Source organism: Dendropsophus ebraccatus, chromosome 12 (assembly GCF_027789765.1).
Source record: "Dendropsophus ebraccatus isolate aDenEbr1 chromosome 12, aDenEbr1.pat, whole genome shotgun sequence".
In the NCBI taxonomy this organism is placed as follows: domain Eukaryota; kingdom Metazoa; phylum Chordata; class Amphibia; order Anura; family Hylidae; genus Dendropsophus; species Dendropsophus ebraccatus.
In genome coordinates this window covers 5,256,361-5,272,897 of record NC_091465.1, presented here as the reverse complement: position 1 = coordinate 5,272,897, position 16,537 = coordinate 5,256,361, and the positions used below count along the sequence as shown (strand labels likewise).

General features: G+C 45.2%; 1 protein-coding gene across 3 annotated transcripts in view; it reads left to right on the top strand.

The window, feature by feature from the left end:
• The window catches only part of ACOT7 (acyl-CoA thioesterase 7), a 124,895-nt gene that overhangs the window by 91,056 nt on the left and 17,302 nt on the right, over positions 1-16,537 (top strand). For 2 of the 3 annotated variants that reach the window (XM_069947381.1, XM_069947380.1), the window contains 2 exons: positions 2,118-2,234; positions 9,863-10,047. In XM_069947381.1, the coding sequence (XP_069803482.1) occupies positions 2,118-2,234; positions 9,863-10,047 (302 nt within the window). Of the gene's footprint in view, positions 1-2,117; positions 2,235-9,862; positions 10,048-10,856; positions 10,960-16,537 lie in introns of all 3 variants that reach the window. The other variant, XR_011359214.1, reaches the window with a different exon arrangement.

The following is a 16,537-nucleotide window of genomic DNA, read 5'->3' as shown; positions in this document are numbered from 1 at the left end:
TGTGATATATATATGGCCCCCTCCCTCTATCTCCTGTGATATATATATGGCCCCCTCCCTCTATCTCCTGTGATATATACATGCCTCCCCTCTATCTCCTGTGATATATATACATGCCCCCCCCTCTATCTCCTGTGATATATACATGGCCCCCCTCTATCTCCTGTGATATATATACATGCCCCCCCTCTATCTCCTGTGATATATACATGGCCCCCTCTATCTCCTGTGATATATACATGGCCCCCCCTCCCTCTATCTCCTGTGATATATACATGCCCCCCCCTCTATCTTCTGTGATATATACATGGCCCCCATCTATCTCCTGTGATATATACATGCCCCCCCCTCTATCTCCTATGATATATACATGGCCCCCCCTCTATCTCCTGTGATATATACATGGCCCCCTCTATCTCCTGTGATACATACATGGCCCCCATCTATCTCCTGTGATATATATACATGCCCCCCCTCTATCTCCTATGATATACACATGCACCCCTCTATCTCCTGTGATATATACATGGCCCCCCCCTCTATCTCCTGTGATATATACATGGCCCCCTCTATCTCCTGTGATATATACATGCCCCCCTCTATCTCCTGTGATATATACATGGCCCCCATCTATCTCCTGTGATATATACATGCCCCCCCCTCTATCTCCTGTGATATATACATGCCCCCCTCTATCTCCTGTGATATATACATGCCCCCTCTATCTCCTGTGATATATACATGCCCCCCTCTATCTCCTGTGATATATACATGCCCCCCTCTATCTCCTGTGATATATACATGGCCCCCCCTCCCTCTATCTCCTGTGATATATACATGGCCCCCACTATCTTCTGTGATATATACATGCCCCCCCCTCTATCTCCTGTGATATATATATGGCCCCCTCCCTCTATCTCCTGTGATATATACATGCCCCCCCCTCTATCTTCTGTGATATATACATGGCCCCCCTCTATCTCCTGTGATATATATATGGCCCCCTCCCTCTATCTCCTGTGATATATACATGGCCCCCCTCTATTTCCTGTGATATATACATGCCCCCCCCCCCTCTATCTCCTGTGATATATACATGCCCCCCTCTATCTCCTGTGATATATATATGGCCCCCTCCCTCTATCTCCTGTGATATATACATGCCCCCCTCTATCTCCTGTGATATATATATGGCCCCCTCCCTCTATCTCCTGTGATATATACATGCCCCCCTCTATCAGCTGTGGTGTATGACTCCGTTGTGAGGCGGCTCGGCAGGGAGGGGGTTAATATTCCCGGGATTATGAAGGTGTTTTCGGGATGACTATATTTACACCCTACCTGCCGTTAGCCGAGGTGTGAAATGAATCCGCAGACTGTATCACACAATCGGCTCGGATACATCGCCCGCTCACTTACTGACATTTATTTCTTACCAATTAACTCATAATTAGCTATTTTTGTCCCTTAAAGAGCCCCGGTCCCCGTTCCATGATCCGACGTCGTCTTATGGTGGATGCGGCCTGTGACATGCGTGCTGCCGCCCCGGGTACGGTCTACAGCCGCTCCTGTGTTTGATACATATGGGAGGCAGCAGTCCTGTACAGTTCTGTCATACACTGTGATTTCCTAAGGGGGGCGGGCCTTAAAGGGATTGTTCACCAAAAAAAGTTTTCTTTCAAATCAACTGGTGCCAGAGATTTGTAATTTACTTCTATTAAAACATCTCCAGTACTTACCAGCTACTGTATGTCCTACAGGAAGTGGTGTATTCTCTCCAGTCTGACACAGTGCTCTCTGCTGCCACCTCTGTCCATGTCAGGAACTGTCCAGAGCAGCAGCAAATCCCCATAGAAAACCTCTCCTGCTCTGGACAGTTCCTGACATGGACAGAGGCGGCAGCAGAGAGCACTGTGTCAGACTGGAGAGAATACACCACTTCCTGCAGGACATACAACAGCTGGTAAGTACTGGAAGACTGGAGATTTTTAATAGAAAAAAATTACACATTTCTGCCACCAGCTGATTTGAAAAAAAAAATTTTGAGTGAACAATCCCTTTAATATCTGTCTTATTTAGTTGCATTACACTTACGGCTTTGTTCCTTTTGCTTCTAGGTGTTACAATGAAATTAATGGATGAAGTGGCCGGGATTGTAGCAGCTCGACATTGTAAAACCAATATTGTTACCGCCTCCGTGGACGCCATTAACTTTCATCGCAAGATTCAAAAAGGTTGGTGAACGTTTCTTATGTCATACGGATCCCAGATATCCGGCATATTGCTTATTTTCTTACATTGTGGTTACACTTGGCATTGTTTTTTTTATTGAGCCTTTTGTTATATCAGTCACCAGCGTTCTCCAACCATGAACTCTCGCCATCTGACTCCAGACGTCTGGAGAGGTTGGAGGCCACCCTAGGGAGTCCTGGTGGATGCAGTCTATGGCTTATGGCTATATCCATGTTTTCCCTAGAGCGGCATCCAACTTCTCCAGACGATGGGAGTCAGATGCTGAGCGTTGAGGTTTGGAGAATGTTGGTGAACCTGAAGCAGTGTTTAGAACATTATGACTGTGATAGACCAACCAGATCACGGACTGCGGTACAAAATGGTGGACAGATCCCTTTATCTGGAATGGGCAGCACTACTCCTGCTTCATACCGGGGCTGCACTGATCAGCTGATCCGGGGGGGGGGGGGGCGCAGCCAGAATTTTTTTAAGCAGTTGGAGACCTAAAGGTTGTGGCTCCTGGTTTTGGTTCTTAGTCACCGACCACATTCTTGGTTTATCCTCCCACCACCGACCTGTGGCTATTCTGGGGCTCCCCCTGCAAGTTATGGGGGTCCTCATGGCCATTCACCAGTCTCCCGATCCGTGACTGTAGGAGATTATTGGTCCTGTAAATGTTGATGGGTCTTCAGGCTAATATTGCTCAGTAGCCCCCCAGCGCGCGGCAGCAGCGGTTCTATTATTAATGGGATTGTGCCGTTACCGCAGCCTGTAATTTCAGCGACACAGGGATTCATTTAGAAATCACAATTGAGAGAAATGATTTTCCTTCTGTAATTAAAAGGTTACAGGACGCAATGAGGCAGCTTATCCTGCCAGGCTTCCGTCCACAACGTCCGCTTCCCGCTGCCAGCGCTCACCTAGATTGGATGCGGCCCAGGAGATAGAGCAGCCGGGGACTGGCAGCCTGTTACGTGGAGTTATTAGAGTCCAGATTGGGTGATGACGTTCTCTAGATGTATTCTGGTTATGTTAGTCCATATCAGGAACTGTCCAGAGCAGCAGCAAATCCCCACAGAAAACCTCTCCTGCTCTGGACAGTTCCTGACATGGACAAAGGTGGCAGCAGAGAGCACTGTGTCAGACTGGAGAATACATCACTTCCTGCAGGATATACAGCAGCTGATAAGTACTGGAAGACTAGGGTAAATTACAAACCTCTGGCACCTTCTTGCACCAGTTGATTTTGAAAGAAAAAAAGTTTTGGTGAACAATCCCTTTAAGATTTGAACTGTGGCATACATCTAGTAAAGGGTTTTCCCACCAAGGACATTCATTGATTATTGCAGGACAGATAATGGGTGTCTAATTGGCGGAGCTCCGACCTTTACTCACCCATGCTTAGGAGTTTAGACGGTGTATACACTGATGCTGTTTTGCAGTAACCCTGGGGTTGTAGGGGGAGAACTATCATCCATGTAATGACTCGCGGTATGCGTATAAACCCTTCCAAACATGGCGTCACCATGGCGTCACACACACATGGCGGTAATATTGCCCCATAAAACCTCCATGGTGATGTAAGATGTCAGAGTATAATGCGGCTACAGACGGTAAAAGGCAGCAAATTACAGCGCGATGGCGGCGATGTGATACCAGGCTAAATTAGCGCCATTATCTGTACTAATTGATGAGAATTCCAGGAAATCATCACAGAGCGCAGAAACGTATTAATCACTTAGGAGCCGGCAGTAAGTGGTTGGGAGCGGCGTCCTCACGCCCGGCGCCTTTCCTCGTGACAAGTGTGGAACTTTTTTTTTTCTCTTTCACCCATTGTCTTAATAAGCAGATAAACTCCGTCAAGCTCTCGCCCTAATTCCCGCCATCCCGCCATTGTGTTGTCCTATTCAGCTCCGGTCGCCGTGATAACTACTTTTCTTGAGGATTCTTGACATTTGGCAATTTTCCATTCTGGCTGAAGGTGCTCATTACACGGAGTACAGCTAATAGAATGAGACTCGGCTTTTCACGTAATGAGACGGCGAATCCAGGGCGCGGGCTCATCTGACCGCTTCTAATTAATTTGCTTTAATTATTGACATCTGCTCAGCGTTACCTATTGTCAGGGAAACGACGAGCGAGGACGGGCAGAGAATATACATATATGTGTGTGTACCTGATAATGACAGGCCGTACGTCCAAGGTGTACATTAGCCTATATGTACCGTAACGTATCCACAACACGGCCATAGGGGATATTTACTGTGTGTGATTATTCTACAGAATATTCATCTGTTTTTTACCCAGCCAAATAAGACTAATTTAAAGGGGTTCTCCGGCGAAAATCTTTTTCTTTCAACTTAATTGGTTTCAGAAAGTTATATAGATTTGTAATTTACTTCTATTTAAAAATCACTAGTATTCCAGCACTTATCAGCTGCTGTATGTCCTGCAGGAAGTGATGTATTCTCTCCAGTGTGACACACTGCTCTCTGCTGCCACCTCTGTCCTTGTCAGGAACTGTCCAGAGCAGGAGAGGTTTTCTATGGGGATTTGCTGCTGCTCTGGACAGTTCCTGACATGGACAGAGGTGGCAGCAGAGAGCAGTGTGTCAGACTGGAGAGTATACACCACTTCCTGCAGGACACACAGCAGCTGATAAGTACTGGAAGACTGGAGACTTTTTTTTTTTAAATAGAAGTAAATTACAAATTTATATAACTTTCTGAAACCAGTTGATTTTAAGGAAAGATATCTTGTCAGAGTACCCCTTTAAGTCAAGATTTCTAAGATCTTTCATTTGTAAAGTGTAATCTGGACATAATAGGAAGTAACTGTGCCGCAGCACAGGGACCGATAGGTAGGAATGGGCCCCCTGCCACTTTATACGCAGCTTCCTCCTATTAGATTACATGTAAGGCCTGAGCCCATTCTCTTCTTGTCTCACAATGATTGGTGGTTTCTGCTAGAGAAATATAAAGGCGGCCTTATATTCAGCTATTGTATAGCAAGTAGCCCATATGCCATGCGAGCCCAGGGGCCCCTTCTGTCGGTGTCCACCCTATGGCAGAAGGAGTCGTCCATCCTGCAGACCACGTATGTCATGGGCCCCGTAGCAGCTACAGGTGGCTTCTCTATGGGATGTCTAGTGTATGTTATGTCCTGTCTAGTGCATTCAGCGATTTCTCATGGCTCCGCAGCAGTATGGCCCAGGAGACTCTTGTGCTAATGCAATTGTAGTGTGATATGTGATGTATTTCTACAGAGATGAATAAAATCACATGTGTACATGATATATTGTGCAGCTACCAGATCCAAGTCACAAAAATAACAGCAATTATGTTATTGTATGATTATCATAATCCACGTGCGTCACCCCCGCTACCTCCACATTGAGATGAATGGTGGCCATTGTTTTCCTGCGACCATTTTACTGTAGATGAATGTGAGTACTCGGCCCCAGACACCGGCTCTCATACAGGTCGTCTTTTCCGTTTAGTTTTAGGTATTGCTCTAATGGAGATGAATGGCGTCCACCCGGCCTCTAGTCCCGTACTGAGCATCATCTTCACTTATAGATCAGATGGCTCCTGTTCTCTTGTATTGTCTCTAGTGGAATGGGTGGCCCGAGGATAAGGATCTAAGAAAGCGGAGGGATTCCTTACACAATGGCCGTTCAGTGCAGCAAGAACAGAAAGAACAAAGCCTGTGGTTTACTTTCCGGTCGCGGCGTAGAAAGCTGACCCGATACTTTCTCAAATAACATGTGGACGGCTATTTATAACATATATCGTCTGCCGCGGGTCAAGGTCATATTTATCGTCTCCAGTGTTTTCCTTACATCTCAGGGTTTGCCTCTCCGGCTTGGTTCCCATAAGAATCCGCTAAGTGTGTTTAACCCTTTACATCTCCAGTCCAGTTGGTTGGTTCCAAGTGTGCCCGCTGTGTGCCCTTAATCTGACATTATATAAAGTGCATTAAACCAGGGCTGCCATAACAGGCCGACCAATATAGCGTACCCCATGCCCTTTCCCCTGCAGAGGTCACACCTTGTGCCCTCCCCCCACTCACAGACCCACTCACCCTTGTGTCCCCTTTTTTTCAGATTCCCCTGTCATCTTGCACCCCTTTCTTGGACCACAAAACATCTTGTGCACCCATTCCATCTAACAAAGCCCCTGCCATGTGGGATCCCTGCCTCCCTCTACAGAACCCATCATCCCTTGAGCCAAACACCCCCTGACCAACTTGTAATTTGCGTCCCCTTTCTTAAAGTCCTCACACACTTTATAACTTTGTCGACCATGCAGGTTTAAGTGTCAGTTTGGGGCTCTCCCAACAGAAGAGCCAGCCATGCTGGGTGATCCTGTATATGGGGAGGACTGGGGCCGGACAGCCAAAAGAACTCGCTCAGCCATCATGTATTGGTGTAGGCCCAACTTTAATTACAAAGCCCCTGCCACCATCTGGCAATCTTGCCTCCTCACACATAGCCAGTCGTCTTGACCCCCCAAAGAGAACCCCTGGCATCCTGTGACCATCCCCTGACTTCTCACCACCCTAGGGGCATTAGTATTTTGGCTGTACAGGACCTGGATATTCTGTGGGAAGCTTTGCCCCTGTGGGCATTATGATGACCTACTTATAAGCTTCTTCAGAGTTGTGTAACTGGGGTATTGGGCTCGGGGGATTATTCCATATGGGGCAGTTTCTCTATGTAACACTAACTACTATATGCCCTGAACATTACCAATGTTCATTTCCATCATTAGTCAAGGAAAGCCGAATGGTCGGCCCACATTGTGGCTGCTACAAATGAGAGTCCTGAATCTTTTTGTAACTTGCCCCATTTTGCATCCACTGTGTCTGCGGGCCAGAGCTGTAGTAGGTTCTGAATACATAAGATATTACACTAAACCGCTCTGAGCTAATGTTTAAAAGGACGGAAACCTCTCTAATTAAGTCTTCTCTAAATATCCCGCAGCTGCGTCTAATGGAAGATCCTAAGAAATTATCCTAATCCACAATTACATATGGAACTGAAAGGTATTGAGCTTAAAGGGACAGTGCACCGGGAAGAGACTGACCACCACGTCCACGTGGCGCACTAACTTTTTACAGAAACAAATTCCTTTGGCGGAGAAGATAATGTAAACTGGTAGCACCTGGTTGTGATTCACTGATGTTTATGAGCCCAGAGGGAACTGATAGAAATAAAATAGACCTTGCATGTAATGGAAACATCGGAGCTCCTGCAGCCAGGAAAAACATGTGCCCCATGATGAAAAAGATTCCTGCCGCCGCAAAGTTGTCACCATGTGACCAGAAAGGGACAGAAGCTGCTGCAGACGCCCCGCCGGGCCCACCGGATAGATAACAAGAGTTGTGATGAGCACCAACCATGAAGGCAGGGGGGCACTAGCAGGTTATCATTTATTACAGGTTTATTCCCACATCAAGTAAAGTCAAAAATTTCTGTAATCATCTTGTAAATTGCCAAAGTTAGTACTCGGAAATCAGTTATGGATCTTGGCTAATAGAGTGTAAACTTGGCCACAAGTTTATAGCTGATAGTGTCAATGGAAGAAATTATAAATTGTAATGCAGAGTGTGGCAGAAGATGTTGGTTGTTCCAAGTCAGCTTTGTACAGAGCAAGTGTAAAGAATATAGGGTATAAGAGGTTAAAGGTATATGTAGCATACACACAAAGAATGATCACAAGGGGGTATGATGAACACTCAAAGGTGATATCTCAGGCACAATTCTAAAAATGCATAACTAAAAATGCTCCATAGTGATCAAGGAGCGTACCAGGAGCCAGACATAGACAATATGCTAGATCGCTATTCTCAAACAAGCAGCAATAATACCTGAAAAAACACAGATCCCCCACTGGTATACCTGATCCATTACCCTGTTACTGTACACACTATAGGCCTGCTGCCCTCACCAGCGTATTAACCAAATCAACACCTGGGGGATTGGAGAAGAAAACTCAGGGTGGTGCAGTCAGAGGTGTCCCGCATAATGTTCGTGAAATCTATGATGGGCACAGTGATTGCCAAAGTGGACTGCACCACCAATAGAGGACTGGGGCCCTGGGGTGTATGTATAGACCTTGTGTTCATTTATATATATATATATATGAATTCTCAGCGATCAGTCAACCATCTGCATTGATGAAGGAGATGAAAGTTGTGTCCTATAAAGCAATCCTCAGATTTCCCATCATGTCAGGTAAAGGACGCAGGGAGGCGGCGACCACGACTTCCGCACAGTGGACAATTATAGCTTGAATAAAGTTATAAAGTTACTCCAGAAGAAACTGATGTGTATTTTCCCATTGTGGGCCATCTGTCCCATACATCCACCCGCGTGTAAACTTCTGCAATGCTTTTACGGCCTTTAAATATTCATCACGGATTTCAGTGCATTACGCCTCTTCCCGTCCTAACTAAATCCCCCACGTTTTCAATTATGGAGGTCGGCACCTACTGTCCTTGTTGTTTCCAGAAGTTTTCATCTCCCATGTTGTGAATCTTCGGCAAATGCTTAAATGTTTAATAGAATAATGCATCTAAACTAATGCCTGCCAGAAACCCGGAATCCGGGCGTCTCATTGGTGCCGCTGCTGTATCGGGGGGGTTGGAAGAACGCGGCGAGAGAAAGCAAGCGCCACAGATTGTTACAGCTAGACCAGGCGACCAGCAGCTTCTAAATATATTTAAATGCCCCGGAGAAGGCAGGATTTTTGGCAAAGATTTCGAGCCTGACTAATTCTTATCAGAGCCACATGTCCAGTGTTAAGATGTATAAAAGTTTCCTAACATTACATAGTAGTGATGTAAACGCAGGAGGACGCTGCTAATCCAGCGCTGAGTGTCTGATCAGCAGTGCCGGATTACTAGATTATTCTGTTCTATTGCAAAATGGTGCCCATCATTATACTCCATGGTGGTCCAGAGGGGCCCCTGGGCAACAAAGGGTTTCCTGAATCAAACCTACCTCCCTGGCTCCAGCACTGGGATTCACTGTCCTCTGCTCCGGATGCCGTTCCCCCAGCCACTTACTGGTCTGAGCGGGCACCCGGGTCATGACGTGTCTGGGGAAACGGAGCAAAGGACAGCGGACCCCAGCACTGGATCGTGAGTGGCAGGTGCATGTTGGGGAAAAAAAGGCCGACCCCAGACTTCTCCTCTAAGGCTATGGGTACATGGCGAATTCTGGTCAACCAGAAACTCCTCCATCAGACACGCAAGTAAATTGAGCTCTAAGATGGATTTCTTGCAACTGCAGAACATTTTTTTTCCCGAATGTTGTGAAGCAAAAAAGTAAACCTAGACTAAAAATATCCTAGTGTTTGATGTCCACAGGCCTGTGTGTTTCCATGGCTACAGACTACATTAAAATCCTGTGTAGTCTGGTCCTGCAGTCCGTAACCATGGAGACACATAAGTCTGCTCAGGAGCTGTAGACACAAAACAGAGTTCTGCAAAGTTTTTTCTTATACTGTTTAAGATGCATTGGGGCAAACAGTTTGTAAAAGTGTGCACACCCTCTGTAATCTATAGTGGTGGCCATACAATTGGTATAGCGTGTCTTTTGTAGTAACACATCTTTGTCCTTCAGGTTGCATCATCACAGTGTCTGGCCGCATGACCTTCACTAGTAACAAGTCCATGGAGATCGAGGTGTTTGTGGACGCAGACACGTTGGTTGGGGACACCCAGGAGCGATACAGAGCGGTCAGCGCCTTCTTCACTTACGTCTCTCTCAACAAAGATGCGAAACCCCTGCCTGTCCCTCAGCTCGTGGTGAGTGGGAACGCCATACCCGCCTACGAGGGTTTACGGTCAAGATGAGGGGGGGGGGGGGGCAGCTGGTCGCAGTGTCGGGAAGTAACAGCACAGTTACTATAGGTTGTAGCCAGGTCTGTAGACATGGGATTTCAGCTTGTAGTGGTGGGTGAGAGACAGAGTATGAAGGAGTCTCGGGAGAAAGCGCAGAGATGGTTGTGTGAGGAGCGGACAAGGGGAGAGCATGGACAGAGTTCTTGGGACAGAGATTACATGGGGGACGGTATGGTGAGGTCAGGTCAGAGATGTATGGGGGGGACAGAGTGAGGATCAGAGATTACATGGGGGACGGTATGGTGAGGTCAGGTCAGAGATGTAGAGGCGTCTATTACTGCTTCAGTAAAGTAATATTTTATCATGTCGCTTCTGATGTTTCCCTCAAGTTCAGCTGTGGTGTCCCACCACGAGTGTTGCTATTGGTTACACTTCTCGCAAGTGTAAGTAAGTGGTAATGTAGAAGTGATAAAGTTTTGCCACTAGATGTCGCTATTGCAAGTGTATGGACTCAGATGCTGCACGGCTGAAGTATGTAAAGGGTTATGTCACATGAATCTGTGAACCTATAGGAGTCTCTTCTTCTTCTATCCTATCACTTTCTTCTTTACTTGTTCACCCATTCACAGCCCACCTTACAGTAGCTGTAGATAGGAAATCACGTGGGTGACAGGAAGTGTAGAGCAGTCTTGTCAGGTCCCTGTATGGTGAGGAAGCAAGACAAGACGCAGCTAACAGTTTCTTCTTAACTAACACTACCCAACACTTTGCAGTGTTAAACCTTCACAGGAGAGGACAAGTCAGAGATCATCTCAACCCACATAGTGGACTATAAGAGTCACAGAGCAGGACAGTATCCACTAAAGGCAAAGAAAGGTAGGAACTGATCCGGATAGAGCAAATTTGCTAAGAGCCTAGGAACTCTATCTCACACAGCGTGGTTGTCAGCAAGGAAACCATAGAATTCCGCTCATCCCAGGTAACAAGGTCTGGGGCTTGTGTCACCCACTAGGATGGGTCCCCCGACACTGGTAGGCAATAGGTGGTGCGAAGACCCAAAGGTCAAAACATAGGCACAATTATTCTTTCTTTTTTCTCAAGTATTCTTCTACCTCAATCTCCAACATCCCGGCAGAGCACAGTACTACTTGGTTTAGGACTATCATGACATCCTCCTCTCTGCTCCTCTGATTTGTATCTCTCAAACCTCTCAACACGCAACTCAGTCGGCACAACTGTACTCCTCGCTACAGTCCTGCCACATATCTGGATCCTGTGTTATCAAGTGTAACTTATACTGTCAAGGCAAAGCTGTATGTGCTGCTGCACCTAAGTACTTCTAAAGTAAACGAGAGATTAATTATGGTAAAGAGACTCTGTGATTCTTCGTCCTGCACCAACACAGTATATACACACTCCTTGGGACATTTCCCCTTTCTGTGGGAGGCAGTACCGATAGTCCGGGTGGGTCACTACTCCACTGTAGACCACCGCGATAACAACCCAAGGGTCCCCGTAGCAGCCCGGCAGGTCACTGACCACAGGGAAACAAGGTGTAACTGGCTTTAAACTAGAAGAGATGTATCAGCCGCAGCAGGCTTTTAGGACCATGGGGGGTCCCGGCTTGAGTAGGGCGCAGATGTCCAATAACCACAGATTGAGGCGGTTATATCATGGAAGGGGGTTTATTAAAATCACGACGCGTTTCGGCCGCCAAATATAAGGTGGCCTTTCTCAAGTAGTACCAGGTACTACTTGAGAAAGGCCACCTTATATTTGGCGGCCGAAACGCGTCGTGATTTTAATAAACCCCCTTCCATGATATAACCGCCTCAATCTGTGGTTATTGGACATCTGCGCCCTACTCAAGCCGGGACCCCCCATGGTCCTAAAAGCCTGCTGCGGCTGATACATCTCTTCTGACTGTACGACTCCCTTGGACGTACCCCGGCAGGAGCTGCGGTGTCCCTACCCTATAAGCCTGATAAAGAGTTGTGCCTATAACCTAGCACAACTCTACTAGGTGAGTGTAACACTGCTTCCTCTGTGTCTATCACTCTGACCATCTTTTACTGCACCAGGAGGCGCCCCCACCTCTTTCCCTCTTCTCTTCTCTCTGGCTTTAAACTAAAAGCAGGTGTGCCACCATATCTGTGTGCCACCATATCTGTGTGCCCAACCGGCACTGCCGTGTAAACTAAGTTTTAGAAAGTGGAAGGAGGAGGATATAGCCGGGGTTCCTGGACAGCAGAGAGGGGACATCCGGACCGGAGAGTTAAATCTGATGTCATCAAAAATATCTGAAGCCATTGAAATCTATCATCTGCCCAAGGCCAACCGTCTAGATGAAAAAGAGTAGGGCCCCAGGATGGAGGCTTGAGGGGTGCCCCCAGTGCGAGGGTGGGGTGCGGAGGTGGTGCGGGAGACGCTGAATGTAACGGTGGGGTGTTTGGGATATACAGCTGACTAAAAGTACAAATCTGGTACAAACTATTGTGGCGCAGCAGCCATATTGGGGTTGTCATCAGTCCTATTTACAGTAAAAAAAAAAAAAAAGAGAAACTTTTCCTAATTTTAGAGGGAATTTCTTATTCTTTACTTCCATCCCAGATATATTGTTGTCCAATTTTTTGTCATTTGCATTTCACAGACAATGACAGATACACACCAGGATTCTACATGTTGTTCTATGAAACAGGATATTGTACAATGCAAACATACCCGGCTATAAATACACGGCTGTGAGCTTCATTAAAATTCATCCAGCATAACGGAGAGTCCCTGAGGCCTCCACAACAAGGACACATCACATAAATCAGGTGCAGACTCCACTCGCCACCAGTGCAATAAATAATCAATGACAAAGCGCTGGAATAGACATTAGTAGTTTAATCGGGAACTATTAATATGCTTTTCACTCAGGAAGAATAATCTGAATGCTCATTTCAGGAAATATCTGTTATTGTAAAACCATTGTCCATAGGAAGCAGTATGGAACTACTATAATACTGCTCCTATATACAGGAATATAACTACTATAATACTGCTCCTATATACAGGAATATAACTACTATAATACTGCTCCTATATACAGGGATATAACTACTATAATACTGCTCCTATATACAGTAATATAACTACTATAATACTGCCCCCTATATACAAGAATATAACTACTATAATACTGCCCCCTATATACAAGAATATAACTACTATAATACTGCTCCTATATACAGGAATATAACTACTATAATACTGCTCCTATATACAAGAATATAACTACTATAATACTGCTCCTATATACAGGAATATAACTACTATAATACTGCTCCTATATACAGGGATATAACTACTATAATACTGCTCCTATATACAGGAATATAACTACTATAATACTGCTCCTATATACAAGAATATAACTACTATAATACTGCTCCTATATACAGTAATATAACTACTATAATACTGCCCCCTATATACAGTAATATAACTACTATAATACTGCCCCCTATATACAAGAATATAACTACTATAATACTGCTCCTATATACAGGAATATAACTACTATAATACTGCTCCTATATACAGGAATATAACTACTATAATACTGCTCCTATATACAGGGATATAACTACTATAATACTGCCCCCTATATACAGGAATATAACTACTATAATACTGCTCCTATATACAGGAATATAACTACTATAATACTGCTCCTATATACAGGGATATAACTACTATAATACTGCTCCCTATATACAGGAATATAACTACTATAATACTGCTCCTATATACAGGGATATAACTACTATAATACTGCTCCTATATACAGGAATATAACTACTATAATACTGCTCCTATATAAAGGAATATAACTACTATAATATGCACAAGCCCGACGAAGCGCCTCTGTAGGCGTGAAACATTTTGTTGCTCCTGCTGAACACACCTGCTTCACCATCTCCCCTCTCCCCGCCTAGCCTACTCTGATGTATCGGAAATAAACCACTTGCATCTTCAGTCCGGTGAGTGCGAGACTCTGTTTCTTGATCCTTGTTCATTTATCCTGCCTTTTTTGTCTCTGCACCGCCGCTCCACGGTTTGGATACAGTCTGTGTGCTATATACTCCAGTCCCGGGTTTCCCACATTGGGTGTACCTTGTAGTTAGTGCCGGCCGGAACTCTCACCATACGTATAACTACTATAATACTGCTCCTATATACAGGAATATAACTACTATAATGCGGTTCAGGGAAGAAACAGAGTGCTGCACCTCACACCTATGGCTGATACTAGTGCCGCTAGGCTAAAAAAAAAAAAAACACATCAGAATTCTGTATGTGAATTGATCAAGCCATACTGCCCCATGTACCTCGTGCCGGTATCTGATACACATGGGTCCCTACACTAAGTCCACACCGTGCCAGTCAGTGGCCACCAACCCCGCAGGCGTGCACAGTCAGGGAACGGGGGCCATGGGACGGCCCTGCGACCCCCATGCCACAGGACCAGACCCAAAAACACCACACCAGAACCCGGCCAGCACCGCCGGCGGAGAAGGTCGCCCCCAAGCAGCACAAGTCTGGATAAGGAGTTGCAGGGCCGTTCCATGGCCTCCCTTCCCTGCACGTGCACGCTTTGCGGGGTTGGCGGTCGCTGACCGACACGGTGTGGAGTTAGCGTAGGGACCCGTGTGGACCAGAGGACCTGCGCGGTGGTACACGGGGCAATATGGCTTGATCAATTCATATACAGACACTCTGGTGTTGATTTTTAATATAGGCCTAGCGGCATTAGTATCAGCCATAGATGGGATGTGCAGCGGTTCCATTCTCTCCAGTTCATAACTACTATAATACTGCTCCTATATACAGGAATATAACTACTATAATACTGTTCCTATATACAGTAATATAACTACTATAATACTGCTCCTATATACAGGAATATAACTACTATAATATGCACAAGCCAAAAAGACAGAAATGGCTGCACATCGCACCCATGGCTGACACGAAAGCTTATTCAGCTACATTTAAAACCAACATCAGAAGTTAGTATATAATTTGGCCAAACCATATTGCCTCATGTACCACGTGCAGGTCTTTTGATACACATGAGTCCCTAACCAAAAAACTTCACTGTGCCGGTCAGCGACCACAATCCCCGCAAAACGTGCGCAAGCAGAGAAGGGGGGGGCACGGAATGGCCCTGCAACCCCATTGTCACAGGACCAGACCCTAAAGGGCCCCCCCGGACCCCGCAGGCGCCACTGTGACAATCACTGTGACTGTGTCAAGTCCTGTGACAATGGGGTTGCAGGGCCATTCCGTGGCCCCTCTTCTCTGCTTGCGCACGTTTTGCGGGGATTGTGGTCGCTGACCGGCACAGTGATGTTTGGTTAGGGACTCATGTGTATCAGAAGACCTGCACGTGGTACATGAGGCAATATGGTTTGGCCAAATTATATACTGACTTCTGATGTTGGTTTTAAATGTAGCTGAACAAGCTTTCGTGTCAGCCATGGGTGCGATGTGCAGCCATTTCTGTCTTTTTGGCTTGTGCATATAACTACTATAATACTGCTCCTATATACAGGAATATACTACTATAATACTGCTCCTATATACAGGAATATAACTACTATAATACTGCTCCTATATACAGGAATATAACTACTATAATACTGCTCCTATATACAGGAATATAACTACTATAATACTGCTCCTATATACAGGAATATAACTACTATAATACTGCTCCTATATACAGGGATATAACTACTATAATACTGCTCCCATATACAGGAATATAACTACTATAATACTGCTCCTATATACAGGGATATAACTACTATAATACTGCTCCTATATACAAGAATATAACTACTATAATACTGCTCCTATATACAGGAATATAACTACTATAATACTGCTCCTATATACAGGAATATACTACTATAATACTGCTCCTATATACAGGAATATAACTACTATAATACTGCTCCTATATACAGGAATATAACTACTATAATACTGCTCCTATATACAGGAATATAACTACTATAATACTGCTCCTATATACAGGAATATAACTACTATAATACTGCTCCTATATACAGGAATATAACTACTATAATACTGCTCCTATATACAGGGATATAACTACTATAATACTGCTCCTATATACAGGAATATATCTGCTATACTATAATATATTACTGTCCCTGATGACCGTTCTTATGCAGGTAGCAGCTTTTGTTTGTCCGTTTCTTTGTTGGTTTAGCTGCTGTAGGTTTCTATGTCTTTCTATAGAGACAGATGAGATGGGAGGAGATTTCCTCTTATGTTTGGGATGTGCGGGTTTGGTTATTGGTCATGGGATTTAGTTATCTGTTCATTAACCCTATAAGACGTTGTGTGAAATACATGCGGTAATCTGTGTAAGAAC